The sequence below is a fragment of the Ornithodoros turicata genome, chromosome 2, assembly GCF_037126465.1.
Source record: "Ornithodoros turicata isolate Travis chromosome 2, ASM3712646v1, whole genome shotgun sequence".
Taxonomy (NCBI): Eukaryota; Metazoa; Arthropoda; class Arachnida; order Ixodida; family Argasidae; genus Ornithodoros; species Ornithodoros turicata.
In genome coordinates, this window is record NC_088202.1 from 88967892 (window position 1) to 88995801 (window position 27910).

A 27910-nucleotide genomic window follows, 5' to 3' on the forward strand; every position below is an offset into this window, starting at 1 on the left:
TGTTGCTGCTATGTCACGTATTCGAGAGACCTATTCGCTCCGATACCGAACGGTGTCGGCGCGCTGCGGAGAACGGAGAACTATGGCAGTGTGGACGCGTCTTCTGCTTTTACACGTTTATTCCGCGTTCAGTGCCGTAGGTGGAACCGAATAGTATCGTACCATCGCGTCACAAGTGATCTTCCGGTGAATATACACAGGAATTACGGAAAAGAACCATTAAATCAGAACATCGGTCCACGTGTTATCCACACTAGAATGGTTACAGTGTCGCCCCCTATAGGTCGATCTCGCAGCGAATATATGCCTTGTGTAGTTTTGGTGTTCGCGGATGCAAAAATCATCTTCGTTCATCTTCGACGACGGGCGTTTTCTACCACAAGATTCTACAGGAGAGTGCGCGAAAACGAATGTGGTTCGAAGCACTCTGCTATAGGCCTGTTGCGCTCAAGTTTGCCCGGCGACGCGAGCGCCAATCGGGACCCAAGCGGGAGCGGGAGCAGTGACTGGTCCGCACAGCCAGGCAGCCAAGCATATATCGTGGTTAAATATGCCGCCTTTCAGATTGCCAACGCACGGCAAGCCACAACACAAGTCGGGCACACAGTATTGTTGTGTCGTTGGCTACCATAACAGATTCCAAAACGTCAAAAAATAAGGTTTTGTCGCTTCCTCGGAAACCCTTGGGAGACAGAAAGGCGGAAAGCGTTAATGGACCTTTTCCAGAGCGGAAAAGCGCCTCTAGCGGGAGGAGTCGGAAACACGGTTGGTGGCTCGCGCGACGCGCGGTGTCTGCACATTTGGTCAAACGCCGTGTGATTGGAGCCATCTGATCGAACTCCGTTTGGTCGAAAGCCGGTTGTTCGACACCGTTTGTTCTAAATACATTTTTTCGAAGGGAGTTCAGTGTGTTGTTCACGCCTATTTTTCTGTAACTTTTGACGGTACTCTCTGAGCGTACGGAGCAGGCAACCAGTGTCATCTGCTTTCTTTCTTTTTTCTTTGCTTTTTCCGTTGAAGAGGGGAGACCACGGGTTATTTGCATATCTTTGTCTTTCACGAACAGCACAGTTGAATAGAACAGTGTGGAACAATCCGGCGTACCAGTAGGACACATCTTGAAGAAAATGGCCTCATGTTGAGCACAGCCAATAATCCGTGCTTCCTCTGGGCACCCTTCTCATTGCTGGCGGCATATTTAAAGGGAACGATCTGGAATGGGATAGCCATATATGCGCGAAAGCCACTTAAAGTCTGTGGATGCTCAGAGGGAAATTTCGCCATGGTTCAACGAAAGATATTGAATTGTCAGGCATATAAAACCTTCGTTCAACCTTGTTTAGAGTATGCATCTGCACTGTGGGTTCCTACACATGCAGGCTATCAAAAAAGAAGAAAAGAAAAGACAGTACAAGGATCTGCTCCCCGGCTTATATTGTCTAGGTTACGAAGGACTTCTTCACTAACATGTATGTTGGAAGAGGAAATTTAGATTCACTTGAACATATGTGCAAAGTAAATAGACCAAAACCATTCTTTCTCTTATACAATGGTCAGTTAAATACAAGCATTAATAATACGTTGCTGAGATTTGTCCACATTCGACGCGAATAAATCATCGAAAAATGTCATATAATTATTTTATTTATTTATAAAAATATTTATTATCTGACATCAATTATTATTTGACAAAATGTTGGGGATTATGGGGGAAAATCATATATGGCATGTTTAGTCACTATGTGTCAGAGCAGAAAAACCTGTCAAGTGGTCGAACGGGCTAGGGTGAACAACCCAGGCTCTTGGACCGCTTTTTGGACATGAAAAAGTGGGTTAGCATGAGGAATGTGTTTACGGGCAAGTTTATGGCGGATGTTCCTTCAGATAACGGCAAAGAAATGTGGAACAAGGTCCATGAGGGCCTAGTATACTTTTACAAGGCAGCAGTCGTACCAGACACATTAAACATCTCTAGGGTTTCTGTACACAGAATGGGTAGGGTGTGTGCCCTTTCAGCGGTACAAGAATGACTTTTATGTGGTTGACGAACAAAAACAACCCATGAAGCTGAAGATAAGAAGGCTAAAATAAGGCAGCAAGAGCTACATGCACTTGTGCAACCAACAGCAGCGCATCGTTTGGTTGCATTGTTCGCACGGAATACGCGAACCAAAAGCGCCCCGGCCGTGCTATTCTGACCACCGAGAGCCACCAAAGATGATGGTGGCCGCGCGGCGCTGCTCGCGCATGCGTCGCACGTCCAACTGGAAAAGGTCCATTGCGTCTACCGTAAAAACGCCGCGAAGTTTCCGCTCTGCATTCCACCTAGAGATAATGTAGAGTTATACCCAAACAACTTGCGGTAGAAATTTACTTGGATATATTATTATTATATTATTATTGGATTATTATTATTATTATATCACAAATTGTGCCAAACAGTTAGTACTTTATATGCAGATTAGAGGGAAATATGAAAGGCTTACTGTGGGCATCGACTCCCGCCAGTTCTTCTTCTTACTGCTATGTTCGAGGGTCTTCGTGCAGTGTGATGTTTACTTAAATAAAAGCAATGACCTTACTTACTTACGTTCTTCAAGAGACCCGCTATGAAGCTACCCCTGGCATTTTTGTTGGAATGCTATAATGGAACACCGTGCGTGTCCCTCTCATGACCTTTAGGAGATCAAATAGATTCTCCGTTTGCTCTCCCGTTACTACATTGTCGAAAATGCCGTTCAGAACCTCTTTACAGTCCCACTGTAAGGCTCCCCTCTGTTCAGACTCAAGGACCTCAGCGAGTGGACAAACTGTGTCTGGGTACGCGTGAATGATATCACCAGGCGGTTTTCTTTTTGCAGCGGGAGACATTGGGTTGATATACCTACATTACACAAACAAGGAGAAATATATCAGATGCAAGCTGTTTATTACCAAGAGCAATAAAGCATTGTTTTGAGGCAACGTACTAGGTACACGGTACGATACTGGTTGATGAAACATATAAAATGCTGAAGAATAACAGAATAGCCAACGATCAACGATGCAGCAGGGTACAGCAGCAGCATTCAGTAGAGAAAGATCATTGGCAAATGATCAACGATGCAGCAGAGATGACTGTAGCCTCATCAGCTCTAAAAATACAATATGAAAGGTCTGCACCCGAGCTCCTGCCTAAAGGAAAGCACATTGTCCACATTATACATACGTACTCGGAAATAAGTCGGCGATACCCTTTGTCATGTCACGCCTGCGGCTTTGAGCTTGGCTTGCCCCTCTTTTGTTGTTGCCCGTACATGTGGCGTCTTCTTCCTTGTTCAGGTAGCAGCAGACTGCTGCCGCGTGCTTACATTTTCCCGCAATTCCCGCTTTACAGGTACACGACGCAACATAAACTGTCACGAGCACTTGGACACCTGTGATGGAGAGGTACCGAAATTGAGTTAAATAAGCTTTCAGTGCGGGTAAAATGTGGAGTCAATGTTTTTCTGATCAGGTATATCATTTTGATGTACAGTTAACAAATATTACGTACGATCACGCCGACTCACCTCGAACCGGACGCTATAAACCACGCTGTCCTTCACTTCTTCCGAAATGCATTAACGACGATTTCGTTACCGTCCGATGCTTCGTCGACGCCGAAAACATTGACTAGTAACTTGCCCAATCGTCAATGACCTCCAGCTTTTCAAACCCACGCAGGATGCGATACATTGCTTGCTTGCGCCAGAGCGAAACCCGCGAAACCGAAACACTCTTGTGCGGACCATTGTTTCGATTTGCTTCCACATGCGGCGCTGTCGTCCGCTGATCGCAACGCCGCCTGGCCGAGAGCTACAGGCCCATAGACCTCTCCCTGTTTGTAAACAAATGACGTCATAATGTTCGACAGCGCCACGGGTTTGGTAGAGTTGAACTACGTTCAAAGCTAGTGGCGAACAAGGTCGCGCCCGAAAGCCACGGTCTTGAGGGGATTAGGACGGTCTCTGAAAGGGACGCGACCTTCGGTCCTAGGTTTCTTTCAATAGGAGGCAGCGAACAATTGCCCATTCGTGGAACCGAGCTCTCCCCTTCCGATCTGTTTTGGTTTCGGTCTGTCTAGCAACGTCATGATGACGTTTGTCGGGTAGACGTTAATTAGATACAGCAGTCGTGTCGTGTGTGCTGAGCTCATTTTGCTGCCGATGACTACGAAGATGCCGTAGAAGGCGAATTGCGAAGACGTCCGGAGCAAACTGCCGTTCAGTAACCAGTGATTTTGCATCACCGGAGTGACGAGTTCAACACAACGTCTTAGGTACGTACAGGTGTCACACATGTATAAATTATAATATAGCGATGACGTATTCCATTTAACTTATATTATCCTGCTTGTCCCGTACTGAACATTGTCAACATCAACAAATTTAATTTTAGGGGCCTTGCAGTGTTGAAGTGGCGCCAGACTGCTTCGTGTGTGTGTGATCCAGGCACTCAAGTTGACATGACAGGAATAGCTGAAAGCAGGTATGCAAAGTTCACAGATGGAAGCAGTAGATTTGTTACGTGTTGCAGACTTTGTGACATTTTTGGAGTATTTGGACAGGTGCAGAACATTAGTATGACGTCAACAGTAGGAGAAGAAACCTGTGAGAGCTACCAGCTTCTTTGAAGGGTAGAGGAATACTTCCAGAGTTCCCCTATCTAGGACACAACGGTCGTTTCTCTTTATTGCTCTCCCGATCCTACCTTCTCAGAGATTAATGTGGTTCGCGTTGCATGGTCGCTGCCTTTTTCTACTCATGCTTTCGGTTTCTTGTTCTGTTGCATAAATCTTCCTTTGAGAGTTTGCAGCCATCACGGTGTGTACTGTGTTTGCCCCTCATCTATATTGATGTGCTATAACGGTATAGCACATCAACATGCCAACAACCTACCAACAACAACCAAACAACCTTGCCTAGTCCTACTTTTGGATGGAAACTACACGATGTGGTGACATCCACATATATAAAATTTTAGTCGATGGAGACTTGCTGTTTTTGTACAACCTTCATTGTACATTTCTTTTGTCTCACTTAGCACACGTGAAGAAAAGTTCTCATCTTCATCAAGATGACAGCAGGTCATTGTTGGATCTATCTGCAGCATTATTGTTCCTGTAATCTTTTCATCAACAGAGAATACAAAAGTGCACAAATAGTAAAATATAACTTGCTTGTTAAATTCAAAAGGGAAAGACGAAACTGTTTATGCTTCTCTTGTTTATTTTGTTGCAAGTTTTACAACTCTATCAAGCATGTCAAAACATCAGAGGCCAGGATGTCCTACTCTGTTTCCTAAATCCCTGGACAATAAAAAAGAAATATATAGTTTGAGTTGTGACAAAATGTTGCTTCTGCTCTTATATTATATTTCGATTAAATGTTACGATGCGTTTGTCGTGTACACAGAAGCCAGTTCCAATTTGCTGGGCTGTCAAAAGTACTTTACAAAAGTACGTCTCAGTTACAGTAACAGAGAACTTATGCAATCAATTATTTAGCTATTTTGGGGTACTATTGCCTACACCAATGCTGCATGGTTAACTTTGAACCCAGATCAAGGGTTGCTAATACTTGAAGTCAGCCCTCAAGTCCTTCTTTACAAATGTTAGTTGGTGACATGATAATGAATCAGTTACAAGTACTCCTTTTAGCAAAACAGAGTTAATTAAGTGCTAAATCCCAACCTCGGTCTAAATATTAATTGGCATTTGGAAACCTGGTCAATAAGAAGTATTTTAAAAGGTTATGAACACAGTTCAACTGAATGACACTGATGAAAATTATCTTATTTACTCCTCATATATACAAGACATGAGTATAATCGACAAATACAGATATGCCCCCAGGTTACTTCACCCTCCAGGAACAAACTAATAATTATAATATGCTGTGACTGCAAAAAAAAAAAAAAAAAAGGAATGAGACAAATGGAAATTTGCTGACATCAATATATACATTTCTACAAGTCTGCACACTGATGGGGAAAGCATCCCTAATAGCATGCACGACGCAGGCAGGAAGAATACTTCCTATTGTACTTTCCCAGAGCACCCCCATATCCTCCTTGTGAATAGCCGACAGGTGATATAACGGAATTTCCTGCAGAAATAAGAGTTTTCCGTCCAGTTTGCCGTTGAAGTAGCGCGTAAAGACCACACGGCGCTACCGCGAATGTTGCCATGCTCTTCGGTTTCTCGCATGTATGTAAAAGACACTTGCAGTACTTCGGTGTCAAGGCACAGTATTTCGAAATATTCGTTTGTTGTGATGCAATTGTCTGTCTGCTTTTCACACGCATTCTCTACCTCTCGGCAGCAAAAACAATGTCCTGTAATATCCATCGGTTTGCATTTCCCACATTAACACCTGCACGACGAAAAAACAGCGCTTGTTTCGGCTTACACAAGTGCTTCTTCCTGATACATGTAAATTTAACAAACCAATCCGTGTTCACGGCACGGTGAACTACGGGTGAGGACAAATGTGACTCCGGTAAATCTCTGGACGAGGAATCTTCTGCTGCGAAGCACACACTTTCCAGCACGCTATCGCACGAACAGAAGTTCTGTCTGAGCGATAGTTCTCGAATGCGGAATTCCAGCGCACTCATGTTCAAGAGGTTCGACATTCTCGACGTAGAAAGTGGTCACAAATGCCCAATGCCATTTTCGTTTTCGCCGGATTTGCGAACCGAAGCGCGCGTATTACATGCGTCCTCGACAAATGGCGCAATGGGTGATGCAATTGTTGACAGACTGCTCGGTTTCCTACTAGGTCCCTGGACATGCAATCATAGAAAATTCGATTAGAGAAAAACTACAGCGATTTCAGCGGAGTTCTTTGATATTTGAACTTTTGAAGGTTGAAGCTTTTCGCTGAACATAAAGTTTCGATAGGTTTATATTCACTAAGCAGTAGCAGTAGTTACACCTCGCTTTATGCTGAGGCGTTCGACTTTTTTTCTTTTTTTGCCCGTCACGGGCGAAGCGTCCGAAGGTGGTAAACTATACGTCATGGACACTGTTTCGCGCTACTCGGATGATGATGGGCTCTGACTCGGATGGTATGAATGTGGGTTGTCAATGTGGATTCTGACATTACCATGTAATTTATGATTAAAGTGGTTATTAAAGTGGTTGTCCTGTAGCAGCGACTTCATCTTGTACATCAGTTGCATCAGTTGCATGAGTTTTTGGTCAACACTGACACTATCTAGCATGATCTGCTGGGCGGATCGGTGTAAGCAGCAGTGGCGCGGTATTCCTGCACAGGCCCTACACCGGCGCACTACACTGGCCTGCACTCAAACGACCAGCTGAATTCGATATTAGCCTCCCATCACCCTTATCTCGATCACACACCCTCGTGACATCCTCAAAGGTGTGGCAGCCCGCGTTTACGTCACCGGAAAACCGGATGTGAACATGTGGTTCGTCTTTCTTGCTGTCCCCAAAACTACAGGTTTCTGCTAAGCAAAATTTTGCGTATGGCGTCTACAGATAATCGCCGGTGATTGAAGACAACTCTGGTCTCAAAACCAGGCGACAACTCCATACTGTCCATTTGAAAGCTTCGTCGCGCCTGTCATATTGGTGCTATAAAAAGATATACCGAAGAAAATTAATTCAAGTAAAAGGTGCGAAAATAAATTTGTTGACTGACAGTATTAAAATTTGTCGACTGACAGCTCACTCCTCATGGATTGCATGATTTTCATTGTACCTTTACACTATTCATATCAATTCACGTCTCTCCTCTTTTTAGCGTTTGAAAGCTCCAAAGAGGCCTCCCGTAAGGGTTGAAGTCTAATGCTCGAAGGGAGGAAGGCAATAGGTAAAATTGGGGTGTTTCCCGAGAGCTGTCACCTCGCACTCTTGCCAGATATTAGTTTTAGTGCAGCGTACGCTACCGCCTTTGCGGTACTACGCAATCCGCGAAGCTCTCTATGTTTTCCGCGTTCGCAGGACCACCAACGCTATCTCTTACGTACGCAAAGGCGATAGCGTACGATGCACTAAAACTCACTATTGTTAACAGATTCCCGCGGCATCTAGGTCTGTTCTACTCCCAACAACAACAAATGCATGCAGTGACGATGAGTGGGGAATGTTGTGGAAACTGTGCATAATACGCCAATCGTTGCAAGGGCGTCGTGATACCTGGAAATATTTTCAGCATCTTTTGAAGAATTATCATATTGGCCATCGAACAGTATAACATAATACTGAACACTCACTAAGAGATCGTGAATAAAAACACAGCCACGTAAGCGCTTCGAAGCGTTAGACAGCAGACACAATTTGGTTGTGTCTCACCAGTTCAATCAACATATCAAAGTTCGCGTTCCTCTCCACTTTATCGTCAAACCGTTAAGAAGGTGGATGAGACTGTGTTGACATTTAACATTGGCCATGAGCTTTGCGCCATCCACATCTTCTCTAGCAACCTTCTATAATGTTCGTGACACAATTACAGCCGGCTTTCCGGTTGCAATGTCTCATAACGGCTCTTGTACGCAAGGACGGCCTCACTACGCATGAAAAGGCTGACGTGATTGGCGCTTGACGTGTCCAAAAAAACTTTCATTATCGTGACAACGAATACGTGATGTTTCGCCAGCGCGACAGATGGACGTAAAAAGTGTGTATAGTAGTTTCCGATGCAGATATGGCAGTTGAGTCTCATTAGAAAGGTGTCGGATGACGTTATAGCGGTTATAGCGGTGACCTCGAGTGAAAGTGAACTTCTGTATTATTATCCGGCAAAACCAAACTTGGCTCAAAACACTCTGGTCCGAATGTTCTTAGCTTCCTCTCGTCGTTTAACTGAAGTCCCAGGCCAATAAACGACCGATTCCCATGCCCGCCCTGCTTAACCGCACGCACGGGTTTTCCTTGGAGGAAACTTGGCAAGCCTATTATTGATCTCTGAACCAGATACGCACAAGAGAAAGTGTATTTCGCTGTGCAGACGCTTCAATACGCAGCGGAAAACCCTAGGACATTCTCACGCTAGGGCGATCTAACATTTTTGTTGCAGATTTTGCTAGAAATTTGTGTAGGCTACACTGTGTGAATATGTCGAACCTATAAGGGATGTGGACATAAAGCTGTCGACTCCTTCTGAGAAGTGTTTCTATTTACGTACCAAACATTATCTTCATGGAACTTCATCTATAATCTGCTTACCGAATGAATTAGCGAGGTTAAAGTTAGATTTTAAAGTTCCCAGTTTGACAAGGGCAGTACGAGAAGATAGGCACTTGAACGTTCAGCGAGTATTAACTAACGTATTAGGCGTGTCTTAGCGTTTAGCCTCAGCTTCTTCCATCAATTGGATGGACATAAATGAATAAATAAATAAAGAGTAATAAAAGCTAATGAGAAAGCTACAGAGAAATGAAAATACTGTACATATCTTGACCATTACCAAATCCTGTGTAAGATAGGAAGATTGTGCTGACTGGAATACCGGAGGCTAAACCAGTTTACAGCGCCTCGTTTGGGACAAACATTTCCCGAAGAAAGCTTCCCAAAACCACATTTGATTTTCCACAAATCCTCGTAGAGTCTTAGTGATCACCTCGAAATGACTGGGAATAAAATAAGGCAGATCACCGCTGCTCTAAAGAAGCAAACAAACCCATCCTTGTAATGGAAGCATATCACTTCACCAATTAAACGATTAAACATGCAAAAACTATCTTACGAACATACATCGCCCATCATGTTCTGGAAGCACCAAGCTTTCCCATAAAGAACATCTTCGTACAATCGGTTCTTTAAGTGTACGCCGATTCCACGTCATGATACATGTTCATTTTGAGTGTTACCAATTCATATTATCACTCCACTCGACTCTTGGTATATGTCTCCCTACTTTGTCTTTTAGCCATATACAGGGTGTTTCCGTTAAATCCCCGGGCTAAATAATTCGCGAACCGGTGCACCAATCGAATAACTTTCTTTTTTACAAGTATCTGTCCAATACCGCCTACAAGATGCGCACCGCGTGAATGAGCGGGAGGCGCTCATTATTTAAATAAAAATGCAAATGAGTTTCGTAAAAAAGCGTAACTTCTAAAGCAGGGCGCTGTTGGTATTAAAATGGGTACTACCCCTTTTGGGACCTTCAGTGGACACCTTTCAGACAAAAATCTGCCACCGAAGCGGGTCATTTGTTGCAGTAATTAATTGGTTTCGGTTTACGTATTTTTGTCGCGGCTCGTCGCGGCGAAGCGCAAAAGGACGTAATTCATTGGTGTAATTCATTGGTGTAATTCATTGGTGTAAGGACGTAATTCATTGATGGATAAGGGAGTGAAAGAGCGTCTTTTTGCGCTTCGCCGCGACCAGCCGCGACAAAAATACGTAAGCCGAAACCAATTAATTACTGCAACAAATGACCCGCTTCGGGGGCAGATTTTTCTCTGAAAGGTGTCCACTGAAGGTCCCAAAAGGGGTAGTACCCATTTTAATACCGACAGCGCCCTGCTTTAGAAGTTACGCTTTTTTACGAAACTCATTTGCATTTTTATTTAAATAATGAGCGCCTCCCGCTCATTCACGCGGTGCGCATCTTGTAGGCGGCATTGGACAGATACTTGTAAAAAAGAAAGTTATTCGATTGGTGCACCGGTTCGCGAATTATTTAGCCCGGGGATTTAACTGAAACACCCTGTATAATAGAAATCACGGATCATAACAACAATACCAAGTTACAAGAACCACATTTTCGCTATTCTTTTATTGTACTATGCTTAAAGCAGCACCAGCTCGCGTGGCGTAATGGCTACACTCTTAAAAAAAGGGTGTACTTTAACTCTTTTTTTTTGCCACATATATAACACCCTTTTGGAGAGTGCAATTACGCGCAAAAGGGTGTCTCCTCACTCCCTCAAGGGAGTAGCATAACACATTTCTCGCTACTGGAGAAGGTGTTATGCTACTCCTTTGATGGAGTGAGGAGACACCCTTTTGAGCCTAATTGTACTCGCCAAACGGGTGTTATATATGTGGCAAGGAAAGGAGTTAAAGTACACCCTTTTTTTAAGAGTGTACGGTGATCGCCTTCCACGCAAAGACTGAGAGGTGACGCGGGTTCGAATTCCGGCTCCGGCTTAGCTGACTGAGGTTCCCTGGGTTTTCCGGCAGACTGTTCAGAAGAAAGCTCGTACAGTTCGCCCTTGAAATCGGCCCAGGACGCATACTAACCCCCTGTACCCCATTCTTTCGTGCTGTCCTCTCTCCATCTGTCCACGTCTGTACGCCGCTCAAATCCACAGTTGCTTCGCGGCGCTAACACGGATTAAAAAAAAAAGCAGTAAATAGTGTTGATACCTACGGCATCCATACCATCGCTTATCGAAATCGATTCGTTGCCAGTCCCTTCACATACGCGTAGTTCCCACAGAGCGATTGTGTAACTATGCGAGACAACAACATGATTCTTTGAAAGGGCTAATTTATGCTTCCCCCTCTCAGCGAGTGAAATGGACAGGTACCGTCTCAGCAGCATCTCCCACCCAAGGTCGCAAGGGATGTACGGCAGTGTTTGTACTCGTTGTATTCTGTTTCGCAGCCTCAGGGCACGGTCCCTTTCTGCGTGCAGGCTAAACTTGGACGGTGAAGCACATTTATATAACGTATACCCGCCTTTCTCTCGGCGCACTTTCTCCTTGTTGTCGTGAAGCTCGAATGCCACAAGCGATCGGCGAAGTCCTTGCTGCAGTGGAGGGTGGAGCTCACTCTCATCGCCCCGTCAACAAATAGGCTACATGGTCTTGGTAGGGAACAGCTAAAGATGGGTACGAAATTCCAGACAAGAACGGCTCTTCTTGTGTTCGGTTTTTGTGCAGTATGGCACCGCGCTGCGCCCGACCGCGGAGTTCCCGTTGTCCGTATCGACTCCGGTCTTGTGTCTGGAAGGAGAATTGTGTATAACAACCGAAGTCTCGATGTGTTCTACGGCATTAGGTACGGCATGGCGCCAGTACGAGAGCAAAGGTTTGAGAGGCCACTTCCGCCTAGACCCTGGAGAGGTATGTACAAGGCATGGCGAAAGTCTAAACCCTGTCGACAAGTTCCCTTATCCGTTAACGGGAACATTACGTTGACCTACAAAGACACGTCGGAAGACTGCCTATTCCTCAACGTGATCAAGTCCACGTGCTCCAGTTCAAACAGTTGTTCCAGGCTTCGACCCGTCGTGTTCTACATTCATGGAGGGGCCTTTCAGTGGGGAGATTCAAGTCTGCCAATTTATGACGGACGAAACTTCGTGGCTACAACCGACTTCATCCTCGTGACATTCAATTACAGGGTAGGAGTGTTTGGATTCCTGTCCACTGGAACTTCCGATGTACCTGGCAATATGGGCCTGTGGGATCAAAACCTTGCCCTTAGATGGGTTAGGAACAATATAGCTCGTTTTGGTGGAGATCCCGATGACGTGACATTGTGGGGACAAAGTGCTGGCGGAATCTCTGCTGGGATCCATGCCCTGTCGCCTTACAGCAGAGGCTTGTTTAAGCGGATGATTTTGCAAAGCGGGACCCCACTCTCTGGAATAATGGCAGCTTCTTACAGAGGAATCGGAAGACTGCTCGAATTCAGTGGGTCGCTCAACTGCTACAACAGCGACAGAGATTGGACCGATCAGATTGCTGATATGCTGGACTGTATCAGAACGAAGAGAGGCAGTGAGATAATAAGGGCTATTACTGATTTGCCTTACACAAAACAGGTGTTTGCACCGGTGTCAGGCGACGATTTTCTACCGTCGGAGCCTTTGGAGATGGATCCTCTCGTGATTGAAACTCACGAAATTTTTGCTGGCAGTACACTTCAAGAGGGAGCCCTCTTCGTTGATAATATGCGCTATGTGTCCCCAGGCCTGTTTGAGGAGTTACACGGCGATTATAGAACTGGTGTAACGTTAGCCTTGAGTGTTCTCACTGGTGCAAGCGTAAGCGAAAGTAAGGAAATCGTGCACGCGTACTATGGAGGCTACGAGGTAGAGCACGATTTTACGAGTGTTTTAGAGATCCTTGCGAAAATTATCGGTGACGCTGTGTTCCATTGCCCAACACATTACTATCTCACTGTTGCCGCAGAGAAAGGAATCAGTGCTTACAGATATGTGTTTGCACATAGACCTTCCTACAGCCTGTGGCCGGAGTGGATGGGAACGACACATACCGACGACATAATGTTTACATTAGGAACTATACGTGATGCTTCTGAGGCAGCCACAGAAGGCATCTCGCCGTTTGCAGTTGCTCTCAACGAACTGGGAGCTAAGAACATCACAGCTACGGTCGAGGAAGAAGAATTCATGCGGGATCTCATGGACACCTTCGCTTCTTTTGTCGACACTGGGTAAGCAAGTTGAGGCACATAGTAAATGATACAAGGTCGAGGACTGTAGTGATGGGAGGGAGATTACCATTACTTCCAGCACCGTGGGTTGGAGATTTCTGGGTGCACGTGAAAAAAATCATATGTTACAAAAATTATCCGCAGTGCTGTGGAACATGCTGCACAGCCTGACTCACTTTACGTGTAAATCTGCACTAAGTTATTAGTAAATCATGAAAAACGAAGAGTGGTGCTACAGTTTCAAAGTACCGGTTTGCACCCCTTGCGTGACGGCCAGAACATGATTAAGAACGCGGAGGGACAGGGACAAACACACACGGAGGCGTTCAAAGGCGTGACGGTCGTCTGCAGCTGGGTAGGTTGATGGACGGGGTAGGAGGTAGACGGTAAATTAGTAGTTTGCATTTACACAGACGTCGTGGGTGTAACTCTACGTTGAGCCTCTCGCCAAGCTCAGATATGGCAGGGGTATATTTGATTGCACTTCGAGTTGCCGCTTCGATGGCGACGCAGCAGGAGATGTCTGTATGCTGGTAAGACGTATCCGGTGAGGGACCCATGAGGCCCCCGCATGCATAAACCCCATAAACTCGAAGTCGTGCTTAGTGTTACGCCCTACTGCAAACCAAATCAGCACACGACTTGATTTGCTGGTTTAACATAGGTCCCTATTTCTTTGTTTCAGGATACCAACGATACCGCATTCAAACGAACAATGGCCACTGTACAATGGTAGCAACCCTGAGGCAGTCTTCTTCAGGCCTCAGAATTACACGAAGGATCCACTTCCGGAGGCTGGACGGTGCATTCTATGGAAGAAGTTACTTCTTAAACAGTAAGTGCAATTGTGGTGTATTTAGTAGGGAAAGCAACATGTTCGAAGAAGGTAGCGTTAGGGTGACCTCTTTGTTCTCTCTGTCTCTCTTTAAACTGGTTGTGGTGTATCTAGCATGAAAGTAGCAAAAACTCATCGGATAATGAATCAAGCTCTCCCCAGATATTTCCAACCCAATCCAGCCAATGTTTATATAACTCTTCAGCACTTCGTTTCTCTTAATTGAATCAGATGTCTCTTAATTGTATTAAAATGTATTCCGTGCGGGTTATGTCCAACGTAGCAACTTGTGAAGCCTCAAAGTGTATGAAGATATTGCTAGTTTTGTTAAGACAAGGACGGTATGCCATTTTCTAAAGTAGCATTTCACATGCTCACCCTTTTATAGGTAAAAATAGCAGGCACATATCATATCAACAAATTCCCCAAATTTATCTTACAAAATTTGCGGCGGCATTTGGAGCCTGCACATGAGCTGATGCTCTTTCTGTTCAAGCTCCAATTCCGGTAGTTCTACGGCACTTGCTTCACGCGAGTAACAGTTGCTCTAATGACGGCTGTTGCTCTACCGAAGGTCGAGACAACGCGCGCCAAGGTGACGTGTTCTGCTCCATGGACATTATTCCAGACATACATGTGTAATTAAGATGCGTCACATAATTCGTGTCCCCTGTAGAGGAAACCTGCTTAGCAAACATCAGAGTGCTTAGTGTGCTCATTTTACTGCATGCCAGACATCCAAGTGCCAAATGACAGAGCTGGAAACAGCCGCTTTCTATTCTTCGTTGGATCTCTTTCCGTTTAGGGCAAGTCTCGTATGGCGCGGTGTCGGGATTCCCCCTCCATTTTGCTATCTGGCTTTGTAAAATTCACCTCACGTGTTCACTGAAGCAATTGAGACTTACCCGAAGGCGCTTCTTAATTAGTTGACGTCTTGTCTTCTGGCAAGGACACCGAGCCTCACACAGTTTACTCGCTTTGTCCTAGTTGATTGTGTTTACAATTTTAAAGTGCTTAGGTTGTTTGTGGAGACGTGGTCTTGCTGGGCGTTATATCTTTCTGGTGATGAATATACCTGGTGTTTCACGAAGGCCTCCGGCTGAACAATTCGTAAACAGGTGGCGCTATTGACGAACCTTCTTTTTCGTAAAGATCCTTGAGACATCGGCCAAGAACTGAGCAGTGAGCGGCTCATTTGCATACGCTCCTAATTAAATAATAATCCTAACTTTTAAATTTTGCTTCGGGCGGTTTCCGAACCTCTATTTTACGTAATGAGGCCTTACGAGCGAAATTTCGCCGCCCCGTCTCCTTGTCTACCTGGCTTGCAGCGCGTGCGCGTTGTATCTGTGGCTGGGTATGGCGGTAGCCCTTTATCACGTTAATTACAAGCGCCTGCACAGAATCCATAGAACGAATGCGCGTAGGACAGAAGCAGGCTTTCGTCACCGCTGTAAATTAACGAAGTTTTTAGCAGTGGAATGCGAAGTGCCGGTCTCGATCTTCTCAATTATTCCTACCCAAGGATAGGAACAGCACGGTCATTTAATGATGTTAGCAGCGGTTAATGGTTGTTGTGCTTGGACCTTGTTTCGTGGCTCTGCGGAAACAAGAGACAAAACATTACAAAGCAGACCGTCGTGTCGTGACCCTCTGGTTCATAACGCTGCTGTAGGATTGCGCACACAGCACACGGGACGAAAGTAGCCTTTAGGAACTGGGCAAATGCTCTAGGTTGTTTGAAGTGATATTTGTGATGTAAGATAGATGTTATAGCTATGATGATGGTGATACTATCCTCAATCCAAAAAAGAACAGGAAACCTGCACGGATGACGTGTGTAGGAAAACCATTCTTCCTAGGTAGTAGCTTTCTTGATCCCTCTTTTTAAGTCCCCCAGCCTATTGTACAAATGAGTGTTTAGCTACCGGTGTAAATTAGGTGAAGTCCGGCAAGCGATTCTGGTACCCACGAAGCATTATGCGCATTGTTGCTAATATATTGCGGAGAAGGCCTTATGTTGCATAAATTTTTTCACATTGTCTGTTTTATGGCCTTTCCTTTTCGGAATATCGAGAGAAACATGACATTTTTAAGATAATGTTGCTCTCTTGGCGAAATAAGCTGACGTAAGGTTGTTTGTGGGCGGAGCTACCGATTTGGCATGTGACGGCACGAAGACGTCATCGTCTCGAAGTTGTTTGGAAGACATGGGTTCGATTTGGTGCAGAAAATTAGCCCGTCTGAACGCTGTCGCAGAAGAATGCTCGTGCGGTGGCAACACTATATACGGCCAGAGACGGCCTCCAGGCGTCACTCCAACTGCAACACCATAACCTGAATATTCTCCCTGTGCGGAATGAGCAGGTCTCCTCTATACCGTCCTGGATTATGCTGTCGTCAACCCGCATGCGACTGTCCGCTTCATGAAAGGAGTACTAGGCGCTACCGTAATCGTATTTCAAAGTGAAGTGTTGTCGTGAATTCTGGCTCGATGAACATGTTCGAGCGCCGTGAGATCTGCATAGCGGTGACAAGAAAATAGAATTCATGAAGCAGCAGCATTTTATGCTTGACGTGTAGCAGGCAAGGACATGATGATCAAGAGATTGTGCTCAAGTATGCGACAGTTGTTCGTTGCTGGGAATAAACTGTGTTGATATGCGTGTTTTGCAAGTCTGAACTTTGTTCCGTGTGCTACTAAGCGCTACCGCTCTCCGCAACTCCCCATAGAGCCCATAGTATAGGAAAATTCACACAACACTGGGCCTACGACCAACGAGAATGCAGCGATTGCTTCCTCAATCCTCCAATCAGAAGTCTTGCCCTCCGGCTCGCAGCCTGACCGGTTCTGGCTCTTGCTGACTTCTGCTTTCCATACTGGCCTGTACAGGCTATCCCTGAATTTTAGGTCTACTAGCTTTCATGCACGGCGTAAAGTTATTCCGTGATTCGAAAACAACTGTGAAAAGTGTTGTAATGAAAAGAAATTTATTTGAGTCTTTGACACAGTCGGCAGGTTGACGCATTTACATGCACTGAGCGTACTGAGACCATTGCGTTGCGCTTCCTGACACACTGCAACAAAGTTCAAAGTTGCAAAACACGCATATCGACACAGCCTATTCCCAACAACGAACAACTGTGACATACTTGCGCACAATCTCTTGATCATCATGTCCTTGCCTGCTATACGTAAAACATAAAGTGATGCTGCTTCGTGAATCCTGTTTTCCTGTAACCGCTATGCAAATCTGACGGCGCTCGAACGTGCTCATCGAGCCAGAATTCACGACAACACTTCAGTTTGAAATCCGATTGGCTGTTCGTAGACCGATGCTCTCGTCGAGAAACAGTACAACACCATCAAAGACACCATAATACACGAATAAGACGGCGAACGCACTTGCCTCCCAACGAAAGATACAGCCGGCCCGGAGTCCACCGTTCAAATTTCATATGAAAACGCCGAGAGAGAACACAGCACGCAGGCGAGGAAGTGCGAAGTGCCGTTTTCAAATTCTGGCAACCAATCCGAACACGCCTGTGGCGTCCGACCAGTGGAGAGGCACGGATTGCTCCATGCGTAGTAACACGCATTTTGATACAGATTTTGCGAAAGCTGTGGGGGGCTGGCGCTAAGCAATGGACTCTACGCTCAGTGCATGTAAATGCGTCAACCTGCCGACTGTGTCAGTATAATGACTCAAATAAATTTCTGTTCATTACGACACTTTCCACAGTTGTTTGGGGATCACTGAATAACTTTACGGCGTGCATGAAAGCTAGTAGACTTAGAGGTCAGGGGTAGCCAGTACAGGCCAGTATCTAAAGCAGAAGTCAGGAACAGCCAGAACCGGTCGGGCTGCGAGCCGGACGGAAAGACTTTTGATTATAGGATTGGAGGGAGCAACCGCTGCATTTTCATTGGTCTTGTGCCCAGTGTTGTGTGAATTTACCTATACTATGGGCTCTATGGGGAGTTGGTAAGAGCTGGGCCTGTGACAATCCGCACCGCCCACACCTGCACCAGGGTCTCATTCCAAGAAAGTAGGGCCGAGTTCACTGGGCGATTGAAACAATGGAGAGCAATAATTACTTTCCGAAAAAGATTAGTATGACTGACGAGGCACGGTTTTCGCGTCATTGCAAAGTGAACACACAGAACCTGTACCATTGGTACCCTCAAAACCTTTCTTGCAGCAGCCGGACACGCACCAATGGCAGTTGACGTTTAAAGGTGGCGTGAAGCAGTAGGGTTGCAATATCAGAAGATTTATCTGTTCGATAGCCTGAGTCCTCACAATTTTCGTCCCGACTGCGCTCGTAGTTTTTCAGAAAATTAAAATTGGAAATTACGGCCAACACTGTGTCCATGTGGTCACCAACTGGACATTGCTCATCAAGTACGGCGGCAAAACTACATTGCGTGCGGACAACAGTGGGTCTAAAACAAAAAAAAATTGCTACGTGTCGACTACGTAGCCATCAGGAGCAGCAAGTCAGTAGGGAACATAGATCACTGTTGCTTCACAAATTGTGGATTATTTACCCCAGATGTCGCCCGGAGCCATTTTACCTCCATTTTGCTAGCAAATTAAAAATATTAGGCGTTCTCTGTCGCATTTGCAACTTGTTGCATTGGGTTTACAAGCAACACGCTAATAGACTACGCCATCAACATAAACTACCTGTCTACTTCTTTGCGGCTCCTTTAACGTATGGATATCCATGGCAACGAGATAATTGTTCATTTTGGACAGCCATCTAAGTGGTCAGAGGTATACGTTGGCGAGGTTCTGGAAAACATTGTTCAGGAACACCTGTCCCACCTAAGTGCATTGTGGTACCAGCATGACGGTGCACCAGCCCACGCTCACCCGCGCTCCTGCTGCTATAGCTGGACGCTAACTTTCACGTCACGAAAGGTGGATAGGCCCCTCAGTTTCCGTTTCGTGACCAGGGCGATACGTGACCTAACCCCTCTCCCCCCCTTGACTCCATCCTGTGGGGTTACATAAAGGAGAGGGTGTACGACACCGAGCCGCTAACAGGGCGACATTAATACGAATAATACTAAACTGCTGCGCACAAGTAACTACGCAACAGCTGCGACAAACTATGACAGCTGACAGCCTTCACCTGTGCGTTGCCGCCCAAGGAATGCATTTTGAGCATGTCCCGTAGTCTTACAATTCACAGAAATAAACGTGTCTGTCTCGTGTTCACCATTTTCGCGATCTCGTGTTTCGGTTTCGCCAGACTGCGGGCCAAACTGGCCTTGTACACAGAGGATGTATTTGCGAGTGGATAAATTTGAAGGGCCTGGCACTTTGCATTCCACTGCTGCGTTAGTTTACAGCATTAACGAAGGCCTGCTCCGGTCCTACGCGCGTTCGTTCTATCGAGTTCGGTCCAAGCGTTTCTAATAAACGTGATAAAGGGGCACCGCCATACCCAGCCAGCGATACAACGCGCACTTGCTACCAGCTAGGTGGTGAATGAGACGGAACGGCGAAAGTTCAGTTCCGGAGCGCAGAAATAACGATTTGAACCAGAACAACTGCCGAGGCTGTTATCAGAGCGCTTTTCTTTTTTTTTTTTTTTTTTTGTTGCCAGTTTCCTTTTTTTCATTTTGACCAGTAGAAGATAGAGCACGCGTTCCAGAGCGCTCTAGAACGATATGTGGCTGCCAGTCGAAGATGCCATAAGTCAATAGCGTTTTAACATCAAGCATCGATTTGATATGCATGATGAGTTGATGACAACGCAAGCAGAAGAAGTAGAAAAATATTAGTAAAATAACGAGTACGTCTCGGATTAGTATAGTACATACTTGTTGTGGTGTCCAGATCGTCGCAGGCCTACAATAGCCGAATCACGGTCGTTTTGCGCTACAAAGTTAGACACACGACTCACAGCTGGTGTCTGACCCAAACACAAAGGCACTAAGTGCATGGCCAAAAGCATTACGAGTACCTTCTATCACGTTCGCGTGTTGGTCGAATTTTGAATACGTTGGCAGCATATGAGGCAGTTTTAGACCACGACTATATGCAGGTGTTTTTCTCACCTCTCATATCATCCGTGTCCAATTGCCTTACGAAAAACAAAGCAAATCGGTTCGGTTCGTTCGGTTATTCGGTTCCTGTTCGGGAAACATATAGTGGTTCAGTTCCGGTTTTCGATTCGGTTTGATTCCGGTTCGACACCCTGAGAGAATGACCTGGTGCTACGCCATGTCACCCAAACCATGTTGTGAGCGGTAACGTAGGGGGTGACGCAATCGGGCACAGACGTGACACGGTGAAGTTCCTCTGCACGACACTCCTGCTGCCGCTTGCGTGGCGTGGCGCGTCGCCAAGTCTATCGACATCGTATAACTTCCGGGTTCGTTTAAATTCTCTTGTGAGAAAACCGTTCGCTTGACGAACGTAAAACCTGGACTGTGTGTACAGGAACGTCTCTTCTGTCAAACCATGTCGAGAAGAAAAACAATGTCATAATCCTTCTGACTGAATTTCGTGCCTTCGGGGTCTTCCATAATTTTACGTCATTACCACCTACACTTCAGTTTCCCAAAATAATAAAAAATAATGAAACTATTTTAATTAAATAATTAATTATTAATTACTTTATTAATTAAATGAATTTCTAGTTTTGATAAATATGATGCCATAGTTTGTACTACTGTATGCCACCAGTCTGGAAAAACTCCCCTAAGGTGGATTTCCGCCTCTTAATTGATATCGCTCTATCGGTGCCTCTATCGGAGCCTCTATCGGTGGCTCACGACAGTCTAGCAGTCTTCCAACATGGTACGGAGAGCAGAGACCGGGAGAATGCATGCGCCGTTAGTAAGAGACCGTGGTGACGTCGATTACTATGGAAGAATCCAAAACTCTGAAGTTCTGCGGGTTCATCCTAGAGCTCGTGGGAGTGTCTCATGTTCACTGACGGAATTTATATGTTGCATACTGTCTTTGAACGAGGTTGATTAAGAATACGAAAGAAAAGAAATAGACTTTTTAGTCTGTAGTTGAGCACTTTAAGCGTTATAATTGCTTTTAGTAACGTCCATGTCGTCCTGTGTTTTACGGTGACATATCTATTCTGCAGAGACATCAACGAAGGACCACAAAAACCATATTCACCTCCTACTCGGAAGCCAGTCCCTGCCAAAAAGCCGTCACGTAAGCCACAAGGTGCCATGGACAACACCATACCTTCCGGGTCACCGTCGTCTACAGCATCGCTTGCCTTGCTCACATCTATCGCTGTGGTCGTGCATCACGCCTTGCGGTGCTAGCCAAACTGGACAATTTGACATTCAAGAGATGGGCCCTAGATGCACACCGCGTCTTTGTCATATGCATCAGTTTATAAAGTATACTTTAAAAAATGAGGCACGACTACATTCAAAGCAAACCTTATGGAACTTATTGTCTTTGTGAGACAGCCATTCCAGAATGCTGTCACAGAGCGATGAATTTCTTTCGATTCATTTCTATATATATAGTGTGTTTGTTTTCGATTCTTTCGAGCGCCTGAATCACTGTTCCTTTTATAAATGTTTGTATATTTCTTAATATATTAATGTTTGAGGTGTATACTGAGCAGCGTCCGGCATTGTAGGTCAACTGGCGCATTGAAAATCTAAGGTATGTTCACTTGTTGATTTACTTCTTCTGTGCAACATCCGCATGACGTCTGTGTTATATCTGTGGCATTCTCAGCTGTTGTTTCAATGTCACACCATTAGGAGTCACCAGGTGCTACGTGGGCCAGACAAATACAGTATCCATCGCTACGTCTCTCCATGGCAAGCTTTCTTCATTGTCGTTCAACGACAGCAGTGTTGTATGTTTTTCATTCCCGCATTGAGAGTTCTTATCATGTGAGATTACTTAGGTGGTTTCCTTGCATAAGCGATGATATCTTGGTGTCTGCCCGCAAGGGATAGCTGACCTCCAGCTAAGATCTGAGGGGCATTTCGGAGCCGTCGTCTGATTTTCAGATTAGAGTTGCGCCAACCGTGAGTTAAGTGTGGATGTCATATCAAAATTTAATCACGCAGAGCGTCGTGGCTTTTGAGACAAACAGAAGAGCAAACGGCATGTTACGTCCTCTTTTGGATTTACGGTGACGAAAGCGTCAGCGGCTGTACCTTTGCGAATGTCACGAGGGGGGGTGTCCGAGATAAATGTGATCGAGGACTGCTTTGATATCACAAACTGTAATCAGCTGTCGCGAATCGGTGGCTTGATTGCACGGCACAAGGAAAACCTAAGGCTACTGTACAGTGAGGTCACGGCAACGAGAGCGCTGGCTATAACATTCAGTATAATATAATTGGGGGTTTACGTCGCGAGACAACTGAGATAACATTCAGTTAACAAGTCACTTGGTGCGAATTTAATTGATATAATTAGCATAGTGACTATGAGCATTGTAAGAGAATATGTTGCCGCAATATCTGGCCTATAACCAGTCTCTGCCCGTGCTTAGAAAACAAGGAAGCATCACGTTGAAATGATTGATTGATTGATTGATTGATTTAAAAAAATGGAGATGGTAGTCTCGAGCCTCTCGGGACTGGCTACTCCAGGACGCGTTGAAATGAATTATCACATTCATAATTCATTACATATATTCATAATAATTCACGTATATTCATATCACATAATAATTCGCGATAGTCCCCGGCTTTATATCACAAGACAACCATGATCATGAACAACGCCGCAGCTCATCGTGCGCCGAAATCTCAGCGTATATTTAAGGTCCGTCGGGGAAGTCTTCGTGTCTCAGCACTTGTACTTCTACCTTGCCACCAACTTTCTGGTATGCTTGTCCAAGTTCGAACCCGCAACCCTTGCATCAAAGCTTGTCACCGCGACAACAAAATACCATGAATAGCGTGCAGGAGGGTCCCGTGGCGGCCAAATTCCTGCATATAAACGCGCCTTATGTGCCAGAAATTACGGTACTGCGTTTTTTAACTTTGGTTTGACTCAGGGCTGTCACTTTAAGGCCATCAGGAATTATTCATGCCGTAGTTATCATGATGAGCAGCTGACGTGTACAAACACTGCCTCCATATTTCACTTTTAATATCCATCAATCCAGGAACTGAGCAGCGAATTTCAACGAGTAGTAAAGTGTTAGAACGGCAGTGCGTCATGGTAAGCGTTGGTTCCTTCTATTAAATACAGTGGCTGTAGAAGCGACATTCCAGCTGCCATCTGGGCTGGCACAGAGCTCCGCGTGGTCATCACACCAACTACCAATCTAAGGCTATAAGAACCTTCGGGGTCCCAGTACAGAAGACGAAGGACTTATCTTCTGATCAATTTGTTACGCAATGACAACTAAATTCAAAAATTAAAATTAAATAATTACCCTGCAACGCCGCGCCCAGTCTACGACATAGTGACGCAGTTCTATATGGTGAAGTTTTTTGCGAAGGAAAACGCATGATAATCGCGGTGGTTTTCGAAACCACTTCGTGTGTTTTCGTATGTGGGTATCCGCTGCCGCTACTAAATAAAAGCAACGCAAGTATTTCCGCTATTTTCCCGCTACTTACCCTCGGCGTCCAATGTATCTGGGGATGATGGGATATTTAAGTTCCTCCACTTTAGCCTACGTGCTGCATAAAATGCAACACAAGTTGCAGCCAAGATAACTGATATCGTTTCTGACATTAACATTAGGTGGACTTATAGGGTACTTAAAGAAACAAGTGATCGATCACCACTGCGCATGCCCATAAACGAAACATTATTTATGCGCAATGCGCAGTGACGACTCCTCATTTCATTTGGGGCCCTTAACTGCATGGGTACCCTACTCTAAAACTGCATATTATGTACGTTCACGTAAATCGTCTGGAAGGCAAAAATTTTTAAAAAAGATTCTTCTACGAGAACAGCTTTGTGTTGGAAACATCCACGATTTCCAAACTTAAGCTTACTCTACTTACTGTCACTGGGTTGATTTTCCTTGTGCCTTCCTCTGCCGAATATATCGCATCAGATATTGATTTCACAACAGGCTGATATCCTTTTTTATGAGGGGGGGATATGTTTAAAAAATAGGAGGATTTATCATCTGTGGATGCGTAAAATATTACCATTTGTCTCACGTGGAATGTAGCATACGCCGAGTATACGGAAGTGGAGAAACACAACACGCAGAACTCCCCTCCTCTCCTCCATGCCATATAACAACTAAAGGCAATCGTCAACGAAGGCAACGCTTAAAACCAGCAGGCTTACACCTCGCATGTGAAACGGTATAATTAAATCCCATTCGACGTGCAGTTTCAGCTAAAATAGTTTAACCTTGACAGAAATGCGTCGCCCACGACTGCTTCACATCGTACGTACTAAACAGAAACAAAACAAAAAGTGCTTCTGTCCTGTGAAATGACCATGGAGACATTTTGTTGTGCTTCCAATATCCCTGTTCGTATTCTGCACGATACAACCTGCCGTTTACATACCACAAAAAGTACAATTAAATTAAGAAATTGAAATATATCATCAGCTCGCATACAGTAACCTTGCGTCTGCTTGTACAATATGCAGATACCGTCAGGACCGGCGACAGAAATTAGATAGACGGACCTGGGGATGGGTCATGCCCGGGCCCCCTTCTCACGTCTCGATAACACAGTCAAAGTATTTCTTCTTTATACGATTACGACAGGCCCTGGGTCCCGCTGGTCCCTGAAGTAGCCCCTGCCCCGGCGCCATCCACGGCCGCCCCACCTTCTCGCCGGCCCTGGATACCATCCCCGTTGTTCATGTTGTTCGCTATCATATACGCGTTAGGCAAAACGTTGAAAAGTACACGGATGTGTACACACAAAAATACACACAAAAATGTATATATATATATGGATAGACATGTCTGAATGAATGGCAAGAAAATGAAATAACGAAGAAGAAACAAATGTTTTGTCGGTGTCTCGCTTCCCCTAGCGGAAATACTTTTTCCGCTAGCAGTTTACAAATTTAGAATGGCCGCCATACTCCGCTACTTCACTGATCGCCTTACTGAAGCGAATTACTTACTATAGCGAATACGGTACCAGTGTTGTACCCTATGGCGGCGTTACTAGTAGCGCTGCTAGATACAGCTTGGGACAGGGTTTATGGAACATAGGGGTGTCGCGTTTCTTCATTGGAGCGACACCCTGTAGCAGCAAACAGGAGCGGACAGGAGCGGAGATGGATCGAAATGCCGATCACCCGTTTCTTATGCGATCTCTTCCTGATGGCTAGCACGGGGTCGCTCCAATTAAGAAATACGCCAGCGCCGTGTTCCGTAAACTTTTGTCCCAAGCTGTTAAACAAAGCTTTTGTTTTCTTTGTAGTTCCCCACGCAGTGACATATGCACCACAACGTTCCGGCATGCTGCAGTCGAAATTGACCAGCATTTCTAGGGCCCCAACAAGTCGATTCCAACAACGTTCTCCGCGAACTATGAGCCTTACATGTAACTGGCTGACGTGGTGCTACGCCTCGCACGAGAGCATGCAACGCCTCGCTGCCAGAGGTGGGCAAATGCCCTCACGATTTTTGCCCTCACCTCAATTTCCATCCCATTTTTTTGCTCATCTCACCTCACCTCATTTTTTTGGAGCGACTTCGTTCCTCCCCTCACCTCACCTCACCTCAACCCCATTCTAAAATTATTTTCCTTACCTCACTCACCTCAGTTTGTTTCTGAAAGATGTTCCTCACCTCACCTCACCTCAACCTTCTTTCTAAAATATATTCACCTCATCTCACTTCAACCTACTTGTTATATTTTTTTGCCTCGTCTCACCTTGACCTGTTTCTGTAAAGCGTTTTCACTTCACAATTGCTCTTCCTGTTAGCTGTCGTTCATAGCCACAGATGCTGCGCGGCGCTAGCACGAAATCAAAAAGGATTCGGAGCGGGTAGGTGTACCGTTGTAGCTGGCTTTTTGCTGCTTCGTTTCTTGATTACTGACAACAAGTTACAAGTACCCACAACTAAGATTCATTACCTTGCTTGGTTCGTCCTTGTTGCAACAAATATTCACTACATGTACAATCAGTAAAAATTGGACGTACGGCACATGCAGGGCCGGCGATCGGGGTAGGTGAGAAGGCGACCTCCTTAGGCCCCGCGCTTACATATAGGCCCGGCGCACGAAGCCCTCAACCAGGGATTACTTTTTTTTAAAATATCAAGTATGCGCTTAATCGCACGCAAATGAGAGAAGAATGTGTTATGTGCCATTCCGTCATATATGATGAGAAAAAGTCCAGCTTTTAAGAAAAATCCGCCAATCCTGCAAGCTATACCGAGGATTTCGCCCCCTTTTCTCCTGCTGCCATTTCGTGTACCGCTAAAATCTCCCAGTGCGAAAATCTTATCATTTCTTATCTTTTCATTACTGCTGGTGTGAGACAGGCCCCCCGATGTGCCTTTGCCTCAGGCCCTACACGCCCCTAGCACCGGCCGTGGGTACATGGGTAGAGAAGTTGCACAAACCGAGCAATTTTGAGTTGTTTGTTTTTTATACTGGCAAAACAGGAATGGCGTTTATCGAGTATCTCTCAAGCGAGAATAATAATGGAGCTGTGGAAATCGTTTTCGGGATGGTATATGCAGCTGTACTTCGAATTACTTGTACATTTTGTATTTTTGCTGTTATGACTTTATATTATCGATCAATATTATTTAAATAGCAGACATATTCATTTGCGGCCGGAATTCGGTGACATTTTCTTCAAGTCCCTTGTTTTGAAGCATTCAGGTAGACGTGCTGTATGATTTCTAATGACTTATGTAGTGTTGATCTAACCACTTAAAGCACACAGAGCTATATTGACTTGTTCATGTGTCTCACATCATGTATGTGACTCAACCTGAGATTGATTGTATTGAAATCTAAGCTAAATACATAAAGCACACATAAGCTATATTCACTTGTACATGTATCTGATCTGACACGTCTATCATGTATTTGACTCAACTGAAAGTCTTAAACTAACGGGCTTACAGCGAACACATTTTAGTGTAGAGAGCCTAATGCTTACAGTACAAAAACATTTCTGCTACCTTGGTAATAGAAACAAGTCGATCTCGGTGCCCTTTTAAGCGATCGCGCAATTGAAAATAGCCGCTCCACATCTCCTCACCTGCCTTTAAAAAATTTTTCGTCACCTCACCTCACCTCACCTCAATCTCAATTTCGGAAATTCTTCCTCACTTACCTCACCTCAACCTCCTTCTCCAAAATTTATCTCACCTCACCTCACCTCACCTCAACTTCCCTCTCGAAACATTTTCCTCACCTCACCTCACCTCAATCTCTCACTTGAGAATTTTTCCTCACCTCACCTCACCTCAATGTGCGTGAGGTGAGGGTCCGGGCACCCTCACCCTCATTTGCCCTAGTGAGGATGTCCGCCTGTGCTCGCTGCAGAGTGCCTCCAAAACAACCATAATTCAGGCGCACGCTAAATGGACGGTCGCATACGGAAACACATCTATGAATCAAATACCAGTATGCTCGGCATCGGCCGACCATCCCCAACAGGAGGAGTGAGAGGGCGGCGTGCGGACGAAAAATGCTTTGGGCACGTTAAGCAGCGGCTCTGCAAAGTGCGCTCCATTCCCTC

At 45.3% G+C, this 27910-nt stretch overlaps 1 protein-coding gene and 1 long non-coding RNA gene across 2 annotated transcripts; one reads left to right on the top strand and one right to left on the bottom strand.

The window, feature by feature from the left end:
* Window positions 1-2902: 2902 nt before the first annotated feature.
* On the bottom strand, window positions 2903-3852 carry LOC135383828 (uncharacterized). Its single transcript, XR_010420090.1, has 3 exons — window positions 3552-3852; window positions 3213-3416; window positions 2903-3134 (listed from the first exon to the last, which is right to left on the bottom strand). It is a non-coding gene; the product is annotated as an uncharacterized LOC135383828 (long non-coding RNA).
* Window positions 3853-11589: 7737 nt separating this feature from the next.
* On the top strand, window positions 11590-21853 carry LOC135385715 (cholinesterase 1-like). Its single transcript, XM_064615193.1, has 3 exons — window positions 11590-13408; window positions 14094-14243; window positions 21363-21853. The coding sequence occupies exons 1-3, from the start codon at window positions 11832-11834 to the stop codon at window positions 21550-21552; spliced, it is 1917 nt and encodes a 638-aa protein (XP_064471263.1). The 5' UTR covers window positions 11590-11831; the 3' UTR covers window positions 21553-21853.
* The last annotated feature ends 6057 nt before the right edge of the window (window positions 21854-27910 follow it).